General features: G+C 41.6%; 2 protein-coding genes across 2 annotated transcripts in view; both read right to left on the bottom strand.

The window, feature by feature from the left end:
- The window catches only part of LOC143974320 (acetylgalactosaminyl-O-glycosyl-glycoprotein beta-1,3-N-acetylglucosaminyltransferase-like), a 311,622-nt gene that overhangs the window by 154,842 nt on the left and 131,164 nt on the right, over window positions 1–25,616 (bottom strand). The window lies entirely within an intron of this gene.
- Window positions 1,585–25,616, bottom strand: part of LOC143974321 (uncharacterized) — a 60,630-nt gene continuing 36,598 nt past the window's right edge. The window contains exons 2-3 of the mRNA XM_077475570.1: window positions 3,322–3,410; window positions 1,585–2,253 (exon numbers count right to left, since the gene is read on the bottom strand). Of these exons, the coding sequence (XP_077331696.1) occupies window positions 1,966–2,253; window positions 3,322–3,410 (377 nt within the window). The 3' untranslated portion in view covers window positions 1,585–1,965. The remainder of the gene's footprint in view (window positions 2,254–3,321; window positions 3,411–25,616) is intronic.

The following is a 25,616-nucleotide window of genomic DNA, read 5'->3' as shown; positions in this document are numbered from 1 at the left end:
TGGCAATAGGGAGCTATAGTTCATTGAGGGAATCATGAATACCAACATGTACTGTGACATCCTGAAGCAGGGCATGATCCCCTCCTTTTGGAGACTGGGCCGCAGGGCAGTAGTCAAACATAACGACCCAAAACACCTCCAAGACGACCACTGCTTTGCTAAAGAAGCTGAGGGTAAAGGTGATGGACTGGCCAAGCATGTCTCCAGATCTAAACCCTATTGAGCATCTGTGGGGCATCCTCAAAACGGAAGGTGGAGGAGCGCAAGGTCTCTAACATCCACCAGCTCCGTGATGTCATCATGGAGGAATGGAAGAGGACTCCAGTGGCAACCTGTGAAGCTCTGGTGAACTCCATGCCCAACATGGTTAAGGAAGTGCTGGAAATTAATGGTGGCCACACAAAATATTGACACTTTGGGTCCCAATTTGGACATTTTCACTTAGGGGTGGACTCACTTTTGTTCCAGCGGTTTAAACATTAACGGCTGTGTTTTGCATTATTTTTACAACTAGAATAAATGTTTTAACAGTCTACACCCAAAGGTGTCTGTCTATTTCTTCTTTCTTTGTAGGTTTGTGAGGTTGCTTCTACTCCCCCCCCCCCCCCCCCCCACACACACACACCTAAACCAGTGGACTTGTTTCTTAGCTTTTTTTTAAACATGAAATAGCCACCTGGACTTCATACTATAAAGGACTGCAATAATTCACTAGATCTTGACTCACATTCAGCAATTGTTCTGATTGCAGCTCTAGACTATTCTTTTGTTTATTGTATTTTACTGTGTTTCTTTGAAGCCTGTCAGGCTGCTGTACAGCACCTTGCTAATTATTAAATATAGCCCAATGCTGGCCGCACAGAATTTCAGCCATTTGCAGACTAAATGATATTTTGTCAGTGGAAAGTGAATTGGCCACTAACTGACAGAATAAACTTGTTTACATGATCGTTTCCATGTTCGTAGTCATCATTTGATAACAATATGAACATATATAAATTTATCAAACTATTGCCCAAGCAATTACATTTGTAACCTGGAAACACAAGCCCCATGTAACCTACATACGACTGGATGTTTGTGGGTCGTGTAAGAGTACGTCGTTGAAAGCAAACCTTTTGTCTTTTGGATATTTTGAGAAATGGATATTCATGATGATCAAATGTCCAGATCAATTGCTATACCCATGCTTGGGGTAATGTCCATTACCCTTAAGAAAAAGGGGAATCGCTGGATATGATCCAAGGAGTGGTTGATTAACCGGGACCAATATTCGCATATGGTTCTTCTACGTGAACAAAAGGACAATAATCCAGATGACTACCGCAACTACTACCCAATGCTCCAGAGGCAGGACACACTGATGAGTCTGTCCATTACACCAGAACAAAGGCTCATCCCAACCTTAAGATATTTTGCCACTGGTAGATCGCTCGAAGACCTGAAGTTCTCCACTGGCATTTCTGCATAATCCCTGGGCCGAATAATTCCGGAGACTTGCAAAGCCATAATCCGAGTGTTACAAGATGAGTACATCAAGGTAAGCACAACATTAAAATAATTTTAAATAATTTATAAAACTCATTTGTGCAAGTTATAACAACTTTATTCCATTAAATTAACAAAATTAAGGTAGTGTTTAATCTATGGATTTGTTAAGATGTGTAAACAACAACATGTCATATGTCATACAATCGCAACACAGTGTAAACATTTACAATGCTGAGTAGAATTCATATGGAAATGCCTCACATTTGTGAATACATGTATGTAACACAATTGCATATCATACACAGTACATTGAATAGAACAAGCAACAGTTTCAAAAATAGTGCTAAACTCTCTAAAACTATGTATGTATAATTGTGCATATGTGTAATCTCTTGACCAAATATTGTGGTTTCTGTCTGGCGTTCTCACTGGACCATGCCAGTTTGATGCCTGGGGAATTGCTTGTTGAACCTGCTAGCTGTAACTAGTATAATCGGCTATGTATGTATTAGTAGTGATTTCACCCCTCAAAACTTTATTATACAATTGAAGGAGCAAGGGTTCAACTAGTTTCCATTGCTCTGTCATTCTTCTCAGCTTGTTTGTAGTTAGGCAGATAAATGCATCACAGTCATCGCTCTTCTTTTTCAGTGCTGCTGTTGCTTGAATAAGAAAGGCATTAGTAGCTTCATCCCTATTCCTTTTCTTCTGTCTATGTGATGGTCCTGTAGGTGATGGCTCAGGCTGTGATTCATTTGATTCCTGTTTAAAAAAAGATAAAGTTATGTAAAATTAGATTTATGCAATCAATAAAGAAAAAAAAATGAATGTAATAACTTTCTTTAGTTTCCTACAACAAAAAAAGATTGGAAAGCACAATTCGAAGAGACGTGTAATTTCCTGAACCGTGGTGGTGTCATAGATGGCAAACATGTGCAAAATACTACCCTCCACACTAACTGTAAAGGTTTGTTTAGTATTGTATTGCTGGCAGTAGTAATTGCTAAATGTGAGTTTCTCTTTGTTGATATCGGCAAAAACGTTTGAAGTTCAGATGGTGAGACCATTGGGAAAACAGAATTCTATGCACATCTGGGGAATGGAAAGTTAAAATTGCCGACCAATGACAAAACCACTGAGGGCCTGAATTTTGTATTTGTTGCTGATGCTGCGTTACCTTGGTGAACATCCTTTGAAACCATACCCCATGAAACATTTGTCAGGGGAGCAACACATTTTCAATTACAGGCTTTCACGGGCAAGACGAGTAGTAGAGAATGCATTTGGCATCATGTCTAAATGATTCCACGTTTTCTACAAACAGACCAATCTCTCTATGGCCAAAATTGATCTAGTGGTTTACTGCTGCTGTGTTCTGCACAACTATCTGAGGTGCAAAAATGTCATGTACATGCATCAATCAGTGAATCGTGAGGACACATCTCAAGGCAATATTATCCCAGGAGATTGGAGAAATGATGGACAGTCATTAACCAACATTACTCCAGCGACACCACTAGCCACCATGAATGCCTGACAAAATAGAGAAAATTACAAGCAGTACTTCTGTGAACCTGGAGCTGTCTCTTGGCAAAACATGGTTGTGTGATTGTTTTTCTCACGGACCTGTGTCTTGAAAAACCTGTTTACTAGTTTATAGTCAGTTAGGATCTTCACTCGTCATTAAAAAAGTACAATTTGTACATTTGATTAATTTCTGCTTTTTCAATTTTACAAAAAAAAAGTCAGACATTGTCATGGGTTTAGACTTTGTAATACATTTATAAACAGTTTAGTTTTATATGTGTAATAAATAATATATAATCTTACTTGAATGTCATAATTGTCCTCTGATTGTGGTTCAAGATTTGGTGATGATGGTTGCAAGCTGGAAACTGAGGGTCTTGGGATCTCCTGATCTGATAGGAAATGTAGATTATCAAAATAACACACGTGTGGTACATATGCAGTATACCATTAGCACCTGCACTTGATTTCTCAGGCTCTATTGTGATATTTAACTCTTTTTTTGAAGACTGTTCTTAAAATTGCAATTTTTTTTCACATAGTCCACATTAGCGTATGGGCTCAGTGTTTGGCAGAGTTTTTTTATAGGCCTAGTTTTTTTTTATTCCTATCGCTGTATTCTTTGAATTTGAACTTCCATAGACATGGAAGTTCTCGATAAGCATCAATAAAATGGGGAAGGAAGTCTGGTGAAGTAAAACGATCTATTATTTTTCCTGGAAGATTTAATTTTTATTTTATTTTTTATTAAGTGATGTACAGAACAATCATTGATGCATGATTCAAAACCATGCTCTCCTGATTAGATATTTTTATTAAAACCCTGATGTTCCTAAGCAGAACGATTACTGTGTAGAGCTGTACATGAGTACATAATGAGGCAATGATTAATTCTGATTGTAGATTATATATAGTGTCAGCAAGTATGAAAATTCTTTGAACGACAAATCTTATTTGCATAGCTACACACGATTACATAATGAGCCAATAATAATTTTGTCTTAAAAAGTAGTGAGCTTGCATGAAAATTTGTTGAACGACAACTGTTAAATCACAAAAGTTGTTCAAAGTACATATGCATATTTGTGGTTTACCAAAGTGCAAAGAAATTATTTATATATATTTTTTTCTAACACCCGAGACGAAAAAAAATGGCGGTCGTTGCAATACTTTGTCACACCGTATTTACACAGTCTTACAAGAGTTTACAAGAGTTTTTATTTGGAACAAAAATGCACTTCTTTGAATTAAAATATAAGTCAACAGTAAATTTAGCCCAGTTTTTTTTTATATCGTGAAAGATGTTATGCCGAGTAAATCGATACCCAACATGTCACGCTTCAAAGTTGCGCCCACTCATGGAATGGCAACAAACTTATCTTTAAAAATCTCCATATGCGATGTTTAAAAAAATTCTACAGGTTGCATGTTTTGAGTTAGAGGAGGTCTAGGGCTAGAATTATTGCTCTTGCTCCAACGATCGTGGTGATATCTCATGTGTGGTTTGAACACCATTTTCATATGCGGGCGCTACTCACGTATGGTTCTGCGCGTGAGCTGGGCAGGATGGGGCGCGTTTAAAAACATTTTTTTTCTTATTTTACGTTTTATTTTTACACGGTTCGTTTAAAAAAAAAAAATGTGTCACTTTTATTCCTATTACAAGGAATGTAAGCATCCCTTGTAATAAAGGACCTCTTAAATACTTGGCGCCCGCCATATAGCAAAATGGCATTGGCAAAGTGGTTGCGTTATGCTGACCAGATGTCATATGACGTCTTTCAGGATAACAAGCCGCTGCGCACCCCGGGGACATGCATCGCGGTTATCATTGTTGCAGTGTGTCAGTCTGACACACCACAACTCCGATTTAGGTAAAGCGTCTCTAACGGAGACTCTTTACCATGTGATCAGCTGCGTCCAATCACGGTTGATCACAGTATAAACTGGAAAATCTGTTTATCGGATTTTCCTCTCTCGCGTCTGTCAAACGCGAGTAGAGGAGAGCCGATTGGCTGCTCTTCTGACAGGGGGGGTTTGTGCTGATTGATTATCAGCACAGCCCCCCCCCCCCCAATGATGCCCACAATGGACCACCAGGGACATCACCAGGACCATCAGGGATGCCCACCACTAGTCACCACCAGGTATTCCACCCATGGCCAGAGATGCCAATCAGTGCCAAACAATAATGCCTGCCAATCAGTGACCCAACAGTACCATCCATTAGGGTACATCAATATCACCTATCAGTGCCCATCCATGTCCATCCATCCTGCTTATCAGTGCTGCCTTTCAGTGCCACCTATGTGTACCCATCAGTGCTGCATCTATCAGTGCCCATCACCACTGCCTATCAGTGCTGCATATTAGCGCCACCTCATCAGTGCTATCTTATTGGTTCCACCTCATCAGTGCTGTCTTATCAGAGCCGGTCAGTGCAGCCCCATCAGTGCCCATCAGTGAAGGAAAAAAGACGTACCTATTTAGAAAGTGTTGTAACAGAAACAAAAAAAATATTTTTTTTCAGCATTTTCGGTCTTTTTTTAAATTTGTTTAGCAGAAAATAAAAATCCCAGAGGTGATCAAATACCCCCAAAAGAAAGCTCTATTTGTGGGAACAAAATGATAAAAATTTATTTTGGGTACAGTGTAGCATGAGTGCGCAATTGTCAAAGTGCGACAGCGCTGAAAGCTGAAAATTGGTCTGGGCAGGAAGGTGTATAAGTACCCTGTATTGAAGTGGTTAAATATGAGATCTGAGGTCAAAAAGATCTCATGTACACTAAAATGCAATAATAAAAAAAAAAGTCTCTGTAAGAGCTATGGGTGGAAGTGACATTTTGACGTCGCTTCCGCCCTGCAATGGTATGGAGCTGGGTGGGGGCCACCTTCCCCTCACTCAGCTCCATACTACAGAGGAGAGCAGACACGATTGGATCTGCCACTGCAGGCGGCGATGGAGGGTACTGGAGCACGGTGGGAGGGGGGGCCCACTCCCACCACTGATAAAAGTGATCTTGCGGCGAATCCACCATGGAGACCACTTTTATCTGAAAGCGGACCGCCCGCTAAAGAGGATACCAGGGTTATGGCAGCTATCTGTTGCCATAACAACGATATCCCTCTTTAAAGTGCCGAACGAAGGCGGGCGGTCTGTAAGTGGTTCAATAACTTTTAGTACATATACAGAAAGGATGCACTTTGTGACATTTACCTACAAAGATGTTCATTTTCACAGATGTTTGTATAGAATGAAAAATCCATGTGCGAATCGTTGAGCAGAAGTGACGTTTTAAACAAGTCTCCATCCATCCTCTTCCGGTCGCTATTTTAATGCTACAATGTTGGAGGACAGAAAGCCCTCATACACACGGTCGGAAATTCCGATCACCAAATCCATCGGATAATTTCCAACGGATTTAGTCCGGAACCGGTGTTGCATACACAGGGTCGGACAAAGTTGTCGGAATTTCCAGTTGAAAAGAACACGGTGACGTAAACCGCGTACGACGGGACTAGAAAAGGCAAGCTCAGCACCACGTGCGGCACCCTTTGGGCTCCTTCTGCTGATCTCGTGTTTATCCCGTGTTAGTAGAAGATTGGTTAGATGCGATTTGCGCTTTTCAGATTTGTGCTTCAGACCGTTACTGCTCTTCAGTTTGTGCTTGTGGGTGCGTATCTGCTTATCAGTGCGTGAAGTCAGTTTGCATTTGTTGGTCATTGTGGACTATATCTTGGTATAGTACGCTTTGATTTTCAGTGCTTGTCCGCTCGTTTCTGGTTTTCAGTTCGTTCTTTCAGGCCTTGCTGTTTTTGCTTTCTGTTAGTCCGTTCTGACCAGCCGACCATTTTGAAGCCATGTTTAGTGTACATACTTGTCGTAGAGTTCGTGCTGTGCAGGGGCTTGGTGTTGGGCTTTTAGCTTTGACACAAGCTCAGTCCATGAACAGGGCAAGGAGGCATTCATGGAGCAAGAATTGTTTGCTCCAGCGTGACCAAATCTCGCACATGCCTTTGCTTTATGAGATCCGGGAGAATAATCCTGATGATTTCAGGAATTATCTCCAGATGAAGGACCCTGTTTTTCACCATCTGCTGGCTTTCCTGTCCCCTTATATCAGCAGGCAGTATAACTGCATGCGGTAAGCCATCACTCCGGAGCAGAGGCTAGTTGCCACGTTGCGGTACTTGGCGACAGGGAGAAGCCTTCAGGACCTCAAGTTCTTGACAGGTATCTCCCCCCAGGCTCTGGGAATCATTATTCCAGAGACCTGTTCTGCCATCATACAGGTCCTGCAGAAGGACTATATTAAGGTAAGTTTTCTCCTTTAACATCACATTCTATATATTTAATGTTTGCTAATGTATTGTATTTCTTTCCTCATTCCCCAATTACCATGATTGCAATATACTGTAATTGATATGCTGTTCCCCTTTGTCCTCATGCATGCTTGAAGCTTTTAAAGTTCCTTTTTTGTCCTTCATGCATATTTGCCTTCACTAACCTCCCCAGCATGCTCTTCTGGGCCCATAAACCTATAGCCTAGTCACTTAGCAATGTATTTTGTCAGCTCCATAGTAGTGCTTTCTCCTAAACACCCCCTAAAGTGTGCCAGAGTTTTTTTTTTGCTGGACCAAACTTATTAGGAACCCCCCTCTCCCCAACTGCTAGGTCATCTGATAGCAATCCTCTATCTTTTGACTTTGCCAAACCCAATACACACTATACCTACCCCTTTTGTGGTCAGATTTATGGATGAATTCACCAAAGCATGTAGTGCAAGGGCCTGCCTCAATACTTTCAAATGCTACTGTTTAAAGTTTTTTTTCTCCTATTATTATCTTGATAGGTAATAGCAGAATGTAAAAATGTGCTTCCATTTGTTCGTTATTTTTTTATTTTTTTGTATTAGGACACTTCTTACCTGTCCGGTGGGCTGCCGATAATGTAAGGAGGGTCTGGCCAAAGTATCACACATTATTTATGCATTCAGCTCTCAATGAAGTGGAGAGGGTTACCTGTCCAAAACATCCCCTCCCCTAATTTTTTGCAATGGGCCATCAAATGGGGGGGGGGGGGGGGGGGGTGAAGAATCTGCTAAGGGGACCTTATACTTTTGGCTTTAAATACTCATTTTCAAAAATGTTATACTGATCTTGGCCAAAAATGTTTGTGTCTAATCTGCTAGCATTATTGATGTGCAAAATTACAATTTTTTTTTCTAGTTTGACACCATAGTTTTCTTCAACACCACAGGAATGGCAGACTGTGGCCTCCCACTTTGCCACCCATTGGGACTTTCCCAATTGTGGAGGTGCAATTGATGGCCAACACGTCCGCATCATCCCACCCCCCAACTTGGGGCCCTACTATTATAATTACAAGGGGTATAATAGTATTGTGATTTGTCAGTGGTGTCAGCTACCTACGAGTTCCTGTATGTGGATGTGGGAAAAAATGGGCGGATGTTGGATGGTGGAGTGATCGTGCAGACAGAGTTCTCCAGAGTGTCAGTCTGGGCTTGCCACCTCCAGAGGAGAATGTGGAAGGACTCCCTTTTGTCTTCGTCGCGGATGAAGCATTTACTCTGGGAAATCATCTGTTGCAGCCTTTCCCGATGAGGACCCTCACCCCGGAGCAGAGGGTCTTTAATTTCCAGCTGGCCAGAACCAGAAGAGTAGTGGAAAACACTTTCGGGATAATGGCCAGCCGGTTCCGCCTATTTTTGACTCCAATACACATGGCGGAATATAAACTCAATCATATTCTGCTTTTTTGCAGCATTCTGCACAATTTTCTGAAGAAACACGCACTGAACTATGTGGTCTCAGTTGGGCCCGATGCAGACTTACCAGAAGATGCCAACCTGACGGCCCTTGAAGCTGGCCGTCCTGGCTTGCCCCCCCCCCCTCCCCCAAAGTGCTCGCAAAGTCAGAACAAGATATATGGAGTACTTTGTGGGTAGGGGGGCCATTGATATGCCAGAAAATGTCTGAGAGGCATTTTTTTAATATATTTTTCTTTCAAACTGCAATAATCTTTGTTTTAATTTACTGCTTGGGTTTGTTTTAAGGTGTCTCCTGGTTTTGTTTTGTTTTTGGGCCTTTTTCTTCAACAGTGCAAACCCAATTTCTGGGAGAGATGAGGTGACAGTCTCTTCTTCAGATAATATTTTTATGTTGTGGGTCTGCTACACACACCTTGTTTTTGTTGTTAATGAATGTAGTGCATTACTGACAAAAATATTGCTAATTTTCAGCACCATGACAGAATTGTGTGGAGTAATGAAAATGGTGTGATTGGGGCAAATTAAAAAGCACCGTGGGTGTTATTTACTAAAGGCAAATCCACAATGCACTACAAGTGCACTGCAAAAGTGCACCTGAAACTGCACTTGGAGTGCAAAGTGGATTTGCCTTTAATAAATAGACATGTGCATTCGTTTTCGTCCAAACACATTTTCATCCGAATTTCAGGTATTTTCATTTTCGTTTTGACAAACGATAACGAAAGCGCAGAATCCGAAAAACATTTTGTTTTTGTTGTTACAACAGATCGATATAGAATAGGAGATTCAACGTGACTCTGACAATAACAATCTGTGTCTATTGAACCTGTGGTCGAATGTGCCTAACCTTACCTCTATTAGTCCAAGATTATATAGAGAAAATATTCGACAGAGAGAAAATATTCAACAGAGAGAAAAGATGACACCTGACACTGTGAGACTTAGACCATTCATTCAACATGAACGACGGAGCTATCAGTGCCACCTATTAGTGCACTTCTCAGTGCCCACCCATGCCACCTATCAATGTCCTTCAGTGCCACCCATCAGTGCCACCTATCAGTGCCCACCAGTGCTGCCCTATCAGTGCCCATCAGTGCACATCAATGAAGGAGAAAAATTACCTGTTTGAAAAATGTTATAACAAAATAGAAAAAAAATTATATTTTTTTAAACTCGTCTTTTTACAACTTTTTTTTAACAAAACATAAAAACCAGAGGTGATCAAATACCATCAAAAGAAATGATAAAAAATCTCACTTGAGTACAGTGTTGTATGACCGTGCAATTGTCATTCAAAGTGCATCAGCGCTGAAAGCTGAAAATTGGTCTGGACAGGAGGGGGTTTAAGTGCCCAGTAAGCAAGTGGGTAATGTTAAGTTGTCCGAAACTGTTGCATACACACGGTCGGACAAAGTTGTCAGAAAATCCGATTGTACATAACGCAATGACGTTATTTCGTTATTTCGACGGGACTACGTTCAGGCTAGTAGCCAATAGCTTTGGTCTAGGAATTTGATCTGAGCATGTGTGGCACTTTGTCCGTCGGAGTAGGCTACACATGATCGCAGTATGTCCGATCTGAGCATTTTGTCGGAATTTTTTTTACGGACAAGTTGGAAAACTTGGTCCGTCGGATACTCTGATGGAAACAGTCCGATGGAGACCACGAACAGTTGGATTATCCGACAAAACGCTCCGATAGGACACATTCCGTTGAAATCTCCGACCGTGTGTACAAGGGCTCCCAAGTCTAATTTTAATTCTGTCCTCTGTTAACCATGGAGGTGCTTCCTGTGATGTATCATAAGGATAAACACTGCGGTTTTGTTTACTGAAGCCCCCCCTATTCCCTCGTCAATACCTTTGCCATCTCCCCATCCTTTGTAACCAGATGTCCTTCCTCATTCTTTATGGGGTCAATATGGTCTGTCCTCCCTTTTTTTACTGTTTATATACTTAAAGAATTTCTTGTGATTTTTTTCGCTCTCTTCTGCTATGTGTCTTTCGTGTTCTATCTTAGCTGCCCTAACTGCACCCTTACATTTTTTGTTGCATTCTTTATAAAGTCTGAATGCTGATGATGCTCCCTCAACCTTGTATTTTTTTGAAAGCCTTCTCCTTTGCTTTTATATGCACTTTTACATTGGAGTTAAGCCATCCAGGGCTTTTGTTCGCTCTTTTCAATTTATTACCCAATGAGATGCATTGGCTAATACCCTTATTTAATATGCTCTTAAACCAAACCCATCTCTCCTCCGTGTTCTTTTGTTCCTAAAATGTTATCCCAATTCATGTCTTCTAACAAGGTTTGTAGTTTAGGGAAGTGGGCCCTTTTGAAATTCAGTCTCTTTGTATTCCCCTTATGTTTCCCATTTGTGTGATTTATACTGAAGCCAATTGATCTGTGTTCACTGTTTCTTAAATTGCCCCATATTTTCACATTCGTGATCAGGTCTATTGTTGGTAATCAGTAGATCCAGTAACGCTTTATTTCTAGTTGGTGTGTCTACCATCTAAACCATGAAATTGTCCTGCAAAACATTTAGGAACTGGCGAGCCTTAGACGAATGTGTGGTTCCCTCTGCCCAGAATTTAAACATCTGTGCCGTTCTGTGCCAAACCACTTCACAGAGCAGGTAAGTACATCATACCTGACCAACTCCTTAAATACTAGGAATCACATCTAAAGTGAGTGTTCTGTTTATGAAATGTTTGTCTCAATATGTTTCTGCATGTGTAGAGGGTTCCTAAAAAAGGGATATTTATATTTCACTCTTTTTTTACACCTTCAGAATTCTCAATCAACAGTCAAAAAGCTGTCAAGTATCTTGATACACTGCCGCAGTGACCTGGAACACATCAAAGAAGACATATCTGCCCTGTAAAACAAGCTAATGGATATCATTTAAATCCTGTCACGAGTGGTTTAAACCTTTCATGACTAAGCCTATTTCTGGTGTCCTGATTGGATAGATTTATAGCAGCGCAGCCGATGGCTCCCACTGCTGTCAATCAAATCCAATGACGTGGCACCGGGGGGGGCAGGACCTAGTCCTGCCTTCTTTGTGAATGGACACAGATGTGGAACTCAGGAGCGCGCCCGCACGGGTGTCCACCAAGGAGAGGGCTTCTCCAGTGTGGACACTCGATGCGGGGGAGGAGCTTCCAGCGCTGATGAGGGACCCCAGAAGAGGTGGACCGGGGCCACTCTGCAAAACAATTTGCACAGTGGTTGTAAGTATAACATGTTTGTTATTTTAATTATAAAAAAAAATAAAAAAACAACCCCTTTAAGAATGTTTGCATTTGTATATTTTTGATTTATGTTGACCATGTTGGTCTGACACACATTGTTCTTGTATTAAAAAAAATAGACATAACTACCTTTTTTGCTGACATGAAAAGAAAATTTTAAATTTCCCTTTTTATTTTTTTCTTCAAATACATGTTATCAGTGTTGATGATTCGAATTATTTTGGTGCGGATCAAAAAACGTAAAATTTCCTATCCATTTCCTATCAAATACTTACCGTAATTTTGCTTTCCTGATGGACTCCATGGCAGCATACATATGGGTTAACCCCGCCTCCTCTCCACTCCTATAGGACCGCACTCCCATACATTTTTGATCAGAGCCATAACTATTCTACTCATGACACTGGGAGGGAACTCCTGCTGCCATGGAGTCCATCAGGAAAAGAAAATTAAAGTTAGTATTTGATAGGAAATGTTCAGACAGACGTCATGGCAGCATACGTATGGGAACTACCTAGCTTACTAGCTTTAATTTTATCGACAGACAGGACCTTCAAGCCAAAATTAAAGCTTAGTTCCGGCCACAGAATATATTATACACTATGCACCTCTCAAACTCGCGCATGCACGATGCGCTGATGGCCGTAGCGTTGAGTGTTTACCAAGTTGCCATAACAATGGGCGGCGATGAAGGACCCGCGCCATTTTTATTGCAACCTAGATAGATCTGCCTTAAATCTCCTTGTTTCCTGTTGGGAAATAATGTGATTTTTTGACACTCCTGCCCACTGACTCCTGGGAAATGATGACTCACATTTCTCAGGAGCACAGGCGAGGTAGGAAGTGATGCGGTGGCTGATTAGGAGCCACCACATAGCAACTGTGAAAATATAAAAATGTTTTTCAGGGTGGAACCCTGCTTTAACCACTTCACACCCAGGCCAATTCTGACATTTCTCTCCTACATGTAAAATTCATAATTTTTTTGCTAGAAAATTACATAGAACCCCCAAACATTATATATGTTTTTTTAGCAAAGACCCTAGAGAATACAATGGCGGTTTTATCTCGCAAGGTATTTGCGCTGCAATTTTTCGAACGCGTTTTTTCAGAAAAAAAACAGTTTCATGTTTAAAAAAAAAAAACAGTAAAGTTAGCCCAATTTTTTTGCATAATGTGATAGATGAAGATACGCCGAGTAAATAGATACCCAACATGTCATGCTTCAAAATTGCACGCGCTCGTGGAATGGCGCCAAACTTTGGTATTTAAAAATCCCCATAGGCGACGTTTTAAAATTGTTTACTGGTTACATGTTTTGCATTACAGAGGAGGTCTAGTGCTAGAATTATTGCTCTTGCTCTAACGTTCGCGGCGAAACCTCACATGTGTGGTTTGCACACCGTTTTCATATGTGGGCGGGACTTGCGTATGTGTTCGCTTCTGCGTACGAGCTCACGGGGACAGGGGCGCTTTAATTTTTTTTTTTTATTATTGTTAATTTTACTTTTATTTTTTTAGTTTGACACTTAAAAAAATAAATAAAATTGATTACTTTTATTCCTATTACAAGTAATGTAAACATCCCTTGTAATAGAAATATGGCATGATCGGACCTATTTACAGTGAGATATGGGGTCAATAAAACCCCATATCTAACCTCTAGGCTGGGAAGCCTAAAATAAAAAAAGCGATCCTGGCTTCCTAGCCAAATCGGCGCCGTTATTTTGAATGCAGAGGCCGGGCGGCCCGGCCTCCTAACGATCATAGAGACTCCGGGGATGATCTGGTCCGCCGGAAATCTCTATGGTATTATCTGGGGGCCGGCGGATCCTGTGAACGACTCACCGATGGAAGCGGTGAGTCGGTAGAAGCACCGGAGGGTGGCGGGAGGGGGGCCTCAGTCTGAAAACGCCGATATCTGAATGATGTCTGTGGCCTCAGGCATCATTCAGACATACCCCCGGAAAGTCAAGGACGTCCCTGGACGTACCTTGGGCGGGAAGTGGTTAACAGAGAAGCAGACTCAATCAATACATTTATGGCTCATTTATGAGTAGAGGACCACAAGGCCACCTTACAGATTACATTGGGAACCATATGCTACGAAGCTACACCAGGATGTAGACACACTCGAGTTCGAGTTAGTGGTCACCACCTTCAAAGGAGCCAATCCCTCTGCTCTGTGAGCCTGTCGGAAGGCCGTATGCTGACCATTGCACTCTGAGAGAGCTGACAGATGGGGCCAGCTCTAAATCTGACTGGAGGTAGCACAGAATATTTTGAACTTCAGGATCATTACATGATCTGTCAGCAGCAGACATATATTGCACAAACTTTGACCAGATTCTCCCATAAACTTTGTTAGTGTTCACTCTCATAGTATTGATGAGAGCGAAGATGACCCTGGAAGAGCAGCCTAAGACCCCCAATCTCAAAAACCAGACCATCAGATGCCACTGTGCTGGACATGGAAGTAGAATGCACCCAGTGACATAAGGTCTGGCCTGAGGGGAAGGGGTAGCTGAGCTGTGCTAGCAAGAGGGACCATGGCCTATCTGGCCAATAGGGCATAACTGCCTCTACCTCCACAACCTGTTCTGAGTCTTCATAGAAACCAGAGGATGACTGGAACTGGAAGAACTGCACAGATCCCACTGAATTTCCAATGATCCGTCAGGGCATCTGTCTTGAAGCCTTGGAGATACCAGCCCCATGTATAATACTTCTCAAACTTCTTGTTGCACAGGGAGGCAAACGAATCGACTTCAGGACTGATCACCAGGGACAAAATCCAGATGAAGACCTCCACATGGAGAGATCATTCTTTGTTGTCCAATTGGACTCTGGAAAGAAAGTCCATTAGAATGTTCTGGACTTCAGGGACATAAGCCGCTGAGATATCAGCTAGATTCTTCTGAGCTGGAGGCATAATTGGCTTCTAGGGTGCAGAAGGCTGCCCATAGTTTCCGAATGTTCAGCACAATCTTGTGAAGCTGACAGCCTCACCTGCCTTGAGCTATCCCTGATAGGCATCCACTTGACCATTGGATCCATAGACACCATAGTGCTGATAATTTTAGTCATTCAGGTAATGATGCAGGTGTATGCCCTTTGTTTTGATAAAGACAATATCAACCAATAAGACTTTGAAAAACATGCCAGGCGATATTGAAAGCCTTCATGGTAGACAAGTGAAACTGGAGATGGTCTTGACCTCAGCAAACCAAAGAAACCTGCAGAAGACTTCTACAATGGGCACATACAAGTAAGCATCTTTAGGTCTATGGAAACAAACTAGTAGTCTGGCTGGAACACCTAGAAATCAGGGGGCTGGAACACCTAGAAATCAGGGTCAATGTCTCTGTCTTGTACTTCTCCTTTTGATGAAAATAGTTTTAGGTGCGGGAGGTCTATAACTGGCTTCTGCAAGTCGTTCTTCTTAATGACCATAAAGAGGGGCAAGTACTGTACATGCCCTGAAATCTTCTGCATTCTGGGACTGGACTGGCACAGCAGCACCTTGCGACACCAGAGACTTTACATAATACAAGAGTATAGGCTTCTTTACCTCGGAGTGAGGCAAATCAGTGGAAATTAATCTGAGATGAGGACATCTGAAGGACCATGAGTGTCCTGAAATGGCCGCTTTGACGTTACAATAGTCTGAGGCCCAAACTCAGCTTCTCAAATACCCGAGATATAGTTTTTTTTTTTTTTTTACCTCTGAGTCAGGCAAATCTGTGGAAATAAGCCATTTGAGGGAATATCCTGTCCTCTTCACCAGCTCTTCCTAAAATCCTGACCTGGTCTGTAAAAGCATGCGACCCCCACACGCTCTGAACTTTGTCTTCTAGACTGTCGTCTTCTGGCCTAGCAGGTGCCGGTCTTGAGACAAAACCCTGACTTGCCAACAGTGGCCCGGTTTATGGTGCTATTCAGTTTGTTGCCAAAAGATGAAGCTCTCTCAAAGGGATATTGTACCATGCCTGCTAGAGGTGAGGTCAGCAAGCCAAAGCCACAGCCATATTGCTCACTTAGCCATAACTAATGAGAGCATAACCACTATGCGGATGATGTCAATTGAAGCCTCACCATGGAAACCAACACCAGCTCCGGCTCCTGAACTACTGAGTCTCTGGCCGCTTCATCTGAAAACGTTTTGAATACTGCAGCCACACATCCTCTAGCACGGAAAGCAGAACAATCTCGGCTTACAACTTCCACGTGGGCCGGGATGTCATAACGTCGCGCCCAGAACTTCGAGAGTCATAGAGATGACTGAAGACCATCTGGTCCTCGGACATCTCTATGGTAAATGTCCAGCACCAGTGGATTCCTTCTCCGACTCACCGATCACATGGGCAAGCTGGTAGAAGCACCGGAGGGGGCAGAAGGGGGGTGTCCCCTCCCGCTACCTGTAAAAACAATCAAGCAGCTGCACTGCCTCTATGATAGTTCTTACGGTGCAGGGAACCACTGGCTGAAAAGAATAATAATACTGGGTTGATGCCTGTGGGTGCAGGCATCAGCCTGGTATAACCACTGAAATGGGAGGAAAGTCCATGTACGCCCTTGCGGCGGGAAGGGGATAAGGAACTTCCTTTTGTTTTGCCGGAGACACTACAGGTTCTACCCATGTAAATGCCCCCTTCATTGTCTTGACCAAAGGTGTCAAAAGGGTAAAGTGACTCTCACCTCCCTTGGCCTCACTGTCTGAGGTCTTCATTGATGGATGGCCATCATAGTGGAGAACACGCCATAACAGCTGTTGGACATTGCGTGTGGTTTGTACCCCACTCTTTAAGGGATTCTTGCACCACAAGCCTTACCAGAGATTCCATTTGCTGGAAATCACCATCCTTTTCTCCAACTGTTTGGCCACAGCATGGCTCACACAGAGACTTGCCCTCTGGGACTGGAGTCCCACATTCCTAGCAGGCTCTTTCCTTGGAGCATCTGACATGGCGGTGAGTGCGCTGCCTAGTGAACGATTCAGAGCTTCTGCTATGAGGCTTGGACCTTGATGGTGACTTATGATGACTAAATCTGTAAGACGAACGTTGATGTTGTGACCTAATGAGGTCTTTATCATCTGCTGCCATTTATTGTCAATCTGACCTAGGACTCACAAAAACAAAATAGGGTAGAAAGGAAAGGTTTAAAATCAAAAACGAGTGCCCAGGCAAGCGAGGAAATAAAAGGGTTAAACACACCCTCTCATACCTGCTATATAGGGGCTGGCCACATGGGGGGGTCAGTGATACATTCATAGTGTGCAATGAGTGAGCAAAACTGCTACAATGAAATATGTATTATAAAAGTACATATCACCGTGCATGGCGCTGTGTTCTGATGCAAGCCAAGACCTTCCTGTCTCATACTGTCCTGGAACACAATATAGTTTGAAATGAGTTCCGCTCAGATTAGAATATATGATTCAGGTATTATACGGGAAGGTCTTGGCTTGCAACCAGAACACATTCCTGCATGCAACGTACAGTTTATACAGCACATCCAGCGGTGGCACGTTAGTGGCTAAAACACGTAGTTCAAATGTTAATTTAATATGTTTTGGGAAATGCTTTGCACTAGTGCCTCCATATTTCTGTTTTATAATGTAAACGCTGCTACAATTTTTTGCCCCAAAAGTTAAGATATTTGAGCCTTAAAAAATACTTTGATACTTCTGCAGCTTGATTTCAGCCTCTAGGATTACAATGGAACTATATCACTACCTCATACAAATAATGTTATGTTTATAGACTATTGTATTATGTGTAATGCATTGCTAAACAGTGGATAGTGAAAAGCATTATGCACACTTTGGCAATCTATTGCTTTATTGTGTGAGTTTTCATAACATAATGCTATTGATTGCACATTTATGCAGAAATTACATTACACAAAAACTGAGAGACGCATTTTTGGTTTCTGTTATTGGTCAAATAAATATTTCAGAATAATTTTGTGTTTTGATTGTGTGAGGGGTTAGCTCGGCAGCGGGTGTGTGTGACCCCCTGGATGGGTTCACAACACAAAATCAGGCACAGCAGACAGCGTTGTAGGTGCAAAAAAAAACTAAAGATGCGGTTTATTTATGCTACATGCAGTGAAACATATAACAGCCAAATAAAAATAAAACATGAAAATAAATCCTGGTCAGCTTGACCTCTAATTACACACTTAGATTCCCTATCTAACAACTGAGTGCAGCCTTGTGCTGCACCAGTCCCTGTCTCTGTTGTAGAGGTTTGCCACACAGGCGTTAACTCACCGCACAGAACAGGTGTCACACTCCCCAGTCTATACACACAAAACTGGTTCCAGGATGGAGCATCTCCCTAAGCATGCTGGGGTTTTTTGTAGAGGTCTTAATGAGCCCACTTACTTCAGCTGGGCTCATTAACTCTTCCCCTCTAATTGTAAAAGTCTGCATAAAGCCTGAATCTAGGGCACACATATTTCCCATCCTGGATACAACCAGGTGACTTTACCTGCGTGCTGCCACAATTGTTTTTTATTATATTATACTTCACATATTATCAATGGGCATATCAAAACCACGTGTATGACACATTTAATACTTTAACATTCAAAAAAGTGGGAGTAAACTTTTTTTTAAACTTGTACCTACAGGTAATTTTTTTCTTATTCGTGTACTATTTTTTATTACATTTTTTTTTGGACTTGATTGTAGGTACAGTGCATATCTTCTAAATTTGCACTGTTTAAAGGAGATATTCACATTGAATGGAGCCCAAGGATCTCACTGGATCGTGCGCTCTGAAGGGACGTTAGAAAGTTTGGCTTTCTAAAAAGTATGTCCATATACAGTATAGAATGCACTCAAGACTTGGTCAGGGCTCCTTTTGCATTAATTGCTACATCAAAATGATCAACCTGTGGCACTGCTAAGGTGTCATAATAGCCCAGGTTACTTTGATAGCAGCCCTCAGCTTGTCTGCTTTGTTGGTTCAGGTGTCTCTCATGCTCCACTTGACAGTACCCCACAGATTCTCTATGGGGTCATGCAAATTTGCTGGCCAATCAAGCACAGTGATACCATGATTGCTGAGAAGCCTAGGCTCAACAAATAAGCCAATACCTTGCTCCCCCAAAAAGACACGGAAGCTGATTAAGTTGTAAATAGGGCAAGGCCACAGCTTTATTGAACTTTTCAAAAGTCCAAATGTACCAAACAACAATGTCAGTCACGGTATGCCATGAGCACCCATAAAACAAACTCATATAGTCTAAGACACCTGTCCTTACCATCAGTGCCAGACAGGCATTAGACTGACCCCAGAATTTAACTTGAGAGCATAGCCCATAAAGTGACATCAATTGTTGGGAAGGTCAAAACCGCCAATAAGGCTGTGACAAAACATAACGGGTGGGAGGGTGGTCAACTCTTGTGACAGCTGAATCTCCTCAGAGCAGTTGGATGTGCCCCAGCATAGCCTTTTTTCTAGAGTTCAGGCTCCACTCAGTCACCTCGGGTCTTTGTAGCCAATCCTAAGGGAGCCACTTAACTTCCCTTTTAGGTTCACACCCACAGTGATGCCATGATTCCAGCAGTCAAGTTTCCCTTTCCCTAAAGGTGGTTCAAGGGGCCTTCATGAATATTCAGTCCTTGTTCATGTCAGTGCAATTTGAAATGCAATTTGACAGGTTAAATCGCATGTCAAATCGGAGCCTATTGCCAGCAATAGGAGCGTCACAAAATGTGTGTGATGCCGACTTTGCAGCGCCTCACCGATTTCCAAAAATAGTTCCTGCACTACTTTTGGCGACTTTGGAGGTGATTTTCATAGACATCTGTGCATGAACCCACACAAATGTCTTTAACGTCGCCCCCGAAGTTGGACTGAAATTTGGCATTGAAATTAACTCATTTCATTTCAGATGAACTCACATGATTTTAACCACTTCAATACCAGGCACTTAAACACCTTCTTGCCCAGACCAATTTTGACCTTTCTGCGCTGTCGCACTTTGAATGACAATTGCGCGGTCATGCTACAAGGTACCTAAATTAAATTTTTATCTTTTTTTTCACAAATAGAGCTTTCTTTTGGTGGTATTTGATCACCTCTATGGTTTTTATTTTTTGCTAAACAAATAAAAAAATACTGAAAATTTTGAAAAAAAATATGTTTTTTTTGTTTCAGTTTCAAAACTTTGTAAATAAGTAAGTTTTCTCCTTCACTGATGGGCACTGATGGGGCTACACTCATGGCCACTGATAAGGCGGCACTGATGGGCACCAATGAGGTGGCACCAAAGAAGTGGCACTGATGAGGTGGCATTGAGGGACACTGATATGTGGCACTGATGGGCACTGATAGCTGGCACGGATTGGCATGGATGGGCGGCATGGATGGGTATGGATAGGCGGTACAGATGGGCATGGATAGGTGGCACAGATGAGCATGGATGTGGCACTGATAGGTGGCACGGATGGGCACTGATAGGCGGCACAGGTGGGCACTGATAGGCGGTATTGTTTTACATTATACTGTACTAATGGATGCCAATCAGTGCCAAACAATAATGCATGCCAATCAGTGATGCCCATTGTGAGCACTGATTGGCATCCATTTTGGGCACTGATTGGCATCCATTGTGGGCACTGACTGGCATCCCTGGTGGTCTAAGGAGGATTACCTTATGCTGGGCATCCCTGGTGGTCTGGTGGCGTCCCTGGCGGTCAAGTGTGGGCATCCTCGGGGGGCTGCACTGATAATCGATAAGCACAAACCCCCCCTGTCAGAGGAGCAGCCAATCGGCTCTCCTCTACTCGCGTCTGACAGATGCGAGTGAGGAAAAGCCGATCACCGGCTTTTCCTATTTACACTGTGATCAGCCGTGATTGGACACGGCTGATCACGTGGTAAAGAGTCTCCGTCGGAGACTCTTTACTGAGATCGTAGTTGCAGGGTGTCAGACTGATGCCCCGCAACAACGATAGCCGTGATGCGCGCCCCCGGGGGCGCGCAGCGGCTCAAAATCCTGATCACGTCATATGACGTCTGGTCAAAATTTGTAAACCACTATGCCGCCGTGTATCTGCTATAGGGCGGGCGGCAAGTGGTTAAGGCTGTGCTCAAGGTGAACAATGGCTAAAGCAGGAACACTTTTGTCAGTGTGGGCAGGTGCCAAGTCCTGCTGGAAAATTAAATCAGCAGCTCCATAAAGCTGGACAGCAGAGGGAAGCCTGAAGTGCTCTAGAATTACCTGGTAGAGAGCTGGGCTGACTTTGGACTTGATAAAGCACAGTGGACCAACACTCTAGATGATATGGCTCCCCAAATCATCACTAAGACCTGGTTCACATTCAAGTGATTTGTCATGCGATTTGAAAGGTCAAATCGCATGACAAGTGCAGCCTATTGCTGGCAATGGTGCAATTCCAATTGGTGTGATGCTGACTTTGTGACACCGCAATGATTTGCAAAAGTAGTTTGCGCACTACTTTTGCTGATTTCAGGTATGACTTCAATTAATATCTGTACATGAAGCCACACAGATGTCTTTCAAGTAGCACCTGAAATTGCACTGACCTGCTACTTTGAAATCGTGCTACTTGATTTAAAAGTAGCATCAATATGAACCAGGGCTGACTGTGGAAAGTTTTGCATTTCATTTGGAAATCAAAGTCCCAGAGTTTGGAGGAAGAGTAGAGAGGCACAGAATACAAGTTGGATGAGGTCCAATGTGAGGTTTCCACAGTCACTGATGTTTTGGGGAACCATGTCATCTGCTGGTGTTGGTCAACTGTGTAAATATAACTATATAAAAATAATACATTTTTGTTTTGTCATATTTATATATCATTTAATGCCTTTATTTATTTATTTTTATTTTATTTTTACACACACACACACACACATCAGAATTTGCTTGTTTTGACATAGATTTCGTAATGGTGTGCAGGAACAAGCATAATTCATGAATGCACATTTTGTTCACATATTCTTCTCCTGGTTCACCGATATGCCAAGGACATTCGCTGTAAAAGGCAAAATATTATTTTCATTTTGATTATAACATACACGTATACACTTTCGTTGAAACGGTAAAAGTTTTCGCTTCTGACTCATCAAGATTAGATGCCACTAACGGCACGATTGTCGAACGATCTTTCAGAAACCAACCTGTTTCGGCCCAAATTTTGTGCATGTATGGCCAGCATTAGCGTGTCTCTTATCAGGCTATATACTAGTGTGCCCCTAATCATACTACGGTCTTTTTGTTGAATATTGCTTGCATCCTGTTTTTCTTAGAAATTCTTTAACATTGCACATTTTGCATGCATTGTATCTTTTAGCTGTTTTGCCTAATGTGCTATTTGGATATTCACTTTACAGTCATTTGTACATTTTTAGAACCCTATAGTATGGATTTTATCAATGAGATAGAATCCCGCAAGTACAATGTCCTAGATGACCTGTACACAGCATTATGCCCTTTGTCAGTGATCCCCCTCTCTAAAAACACACGTGGTATGTGGTAAGTTTTAAAAAATTAGAGAGATTAATCAGCTCCACCAATTTACAGAGGTGGGATAAATTCTTTCTTGAAAATTACTTGTTAACTAGAATTTCTCCTAGGGGACTCAGAGTTTTAAAAATCTGTTCATTTTTAGATCTAGAACATTGTAAGGAATAGGAAAACATCTCAGAATTGTGTACCTCCAAATGGATCAAGGTCCTCATAACACAGACATTCCAAATATGAGAAGCTCACACATCAAGTGCAAATGTTGTGGCAGGAAATAGAGAATATAAGTTCCCATGGCCCCTTATCCTGGTTTAATATTCTCAAATGAATACTAAGGAACAAGAGGACAACCTCCTAAGAACTAAATTGGCAAAATTCATATGTGACCTGAAAGACTATACCAATAATAAGGTATTTTCCTGGAAAAACAACAACAATACCTACAACCATTTGCAATCCTGTCCATCTCTTGCAGACATCTCTATCTGCATCCACCATAAGACACAATACCTTTTCTTAATACATCACCGCTCTATAGTTGTCCCACAAAAAAGAAAATACAAAAGGAGAGGCTGCAGAGTGTCACAAGGTAAATTTAGACAAGAAGAAAGGAAAAACTCGCAGACTATAAAGATTTTCAACCTGTCTTCTCATACATTATCAGATGCTGAAGAAGCTCTGTTAAGTCAGAGACTAAACTTTGCCCCACCCAATAAACCCAATCCTTTTTAAAGGATCCCAGTCGGTATATCAGAGGCCAAATTAAAGCCAAAAAAACAAAAACAAAGATCCACCAGCGGCCAACCCAACATTCTTATCGCAAGAAGCAACCCCTACATTTGATCCTGTCAAATTCAATTTCAATTTAAATTGCAGACATTATAGAAACATTAGAGGAATAGCTCCAAAACGACTATTACTGATCTGGAGTTATTTACTCAACATCTTTGCACTTCCCCATCCCCAGTTACACTCCTCTCTAAGTAAACTGCCCAAGTAAATTTTCTTTCCACATCAAGCTAAATGCCCTTATCTAGAAACCTTTGATAAGGTGGTATATTCAGAGCTATAAAAAAGTATGCCAACAACTTCCTTTAAAACATCCTAATCTGGTCAACACTCTTCATCTGAACAAAAAGCCCTAATGGAAAATTATGCCATCATAACAAAAACTGCTGATAAGGGTGGTGACATAGTCATCCAAGTAAAATACATCCAAGAAGCTAATAGATTACTTTTTTACTCTACAAAATAGATTACACTCCAAAAAGACCCATTCCCAGAATATAAAGAAGAAGCCCAAGAGCTAATCCAGCTGGCCAAAACCAATAACGTCATTGACAAGGCCAAAAGCTCCCTCCTCAGTAGGGAGGTATACTGCACCCTGCATTTTTACCACATTCCAAAAATACATAAGAATCAAACCAATCCCCTGGGTAGACCGATTATCACAGCTATGGATAGTACCACATCCCCCTTTTCCATATACATGGATAAATATTTACAGCCATTAGCTCAGGGACTCCAATCCTACATCAGAGATGGGACCCATCTTTTAGAATTACTGAAACCGTACCAGTGGGAAAGTAATTACCACTGGATTTCTAGACGTATATAGATCTATTCCCCATAACTTTGGATTGACAGCATTGGATTATTTTTTATCCAGTGATCCCTTTATGAACCGACGTCAAGCAAACTTTATCCTTGAGGCCACTAGATTTTGCTTGACACACTACTTCAGTTTCGATGACCAGTTTTATTTACAAGTCCAATGTACATCCATGGGCGCAAATTTTGGTCCCTCATATGCTAATTTAGCCATGGGCTTGTGGGAGTCCAAGTTCATATAGAAGAATAACCCTTTCTTCAGACATCTTGTATTTTATGGCAGGTACATAGCTGATATATTCATTACCTGGGAGGGCTGCAGTAATATTTTTCCAGATATTGTTCTGGATTTTGTCACCCATTGTAATGATAATCCGTTTGGACTATAGATCACGTATGTCTTGAATTCTGAAAAATGTACCTTCCTTGATCTTAAATTGTATCACAAAATTGAGAAAATACATGCTAGGAACCATTTTAAACCTACGGCAGCCAATTCTTTGTTACATTATAAAAGCTGTCATTATCATAAATGGACCAACAACATCCCAAAAGGCCATTTCTGGCAAGGAAAATTACATAGAACAAATTTCTATTATGATTAATAATTTCAAAGACAAGGAGAGTCCCTTATCCTTCAAGCACATGCATGCTACCTTGAAGGTAAATCACCTAAAAGAGAAAAAAAACGTCCTTTGACCAATCTGTCCAGTTCATTACAAAATTCCACCTAGGACATAGAAAGAGCGAACATATTCTAAAAACACATTGGAATATCCATATTTTAAACCCCTCTTCCCTATTAGGTCCAGGGTCACATACAAAAAAGCACCTAATTTAAAAAACAGAATTTCACCTAACAAGCTAAAACTAAAACACACTACAAATACCTCTCAGCTCTGTGTTTTACCGCTACTGGGCATGTACCAGTGTAAAAAAACTCTATGTAAAACATGTGCATTTGTAAAACATGGTAAAAAGACCTTCTCCACAAACCGAAAAACCTAAACTGGGAGATTTTTATAATTGTTCATCCGATCATGTAGTATATTGCAAATTATTGTACGTAGGTAGAACTATTAGACCACTTCAAAGTAGATTTGGGGGGACACCGCAGATTAGTGGAAAAAGGAAAGGATAAACACAGTATCCCTTGCCACTTCTCTGAATACCACAATAAGTCTACATCAGGATTAGAATTGTGCGCGATTGAGCAAATGCCTAAGAATCTCTCTGAAGCTGAGAGATTTTGTAGGCTTTGTGAATGCAAAATTTTCTGGATATACTCATTGGATTTTTTATCACCTGAAGGTTTAAATGAGGAATTAGAAGTGTCCACTATTCTATAAATTTCATACAATTATTATCTTTTTCCTGTTTAGATTTCTTGTTTTTTGCTTATTGGTACAGTGGGTAAAGAAAATGGCAGGG

The sequence above is a fragment of the Lithobates pipiens genome, unplaced genomic scaffold (assembly GCF_037356315.1).
Source record: "Lithobates pipiens isolate NorthernLeopardFrog02 unplaced genomic scaffold, aLitPip1_a1.2 Scaffold_13, whole genome shotgun sequence".
NCBI classification, from domain to species: Eukaryota; Metazoa; Chordata; class Amphibia; order Anura; family Ranidae; genus Lithobates; species Lithobates pipiens.
This window is presented reverse-complemented; position numbering and strand designations above follow the sequence as displayed.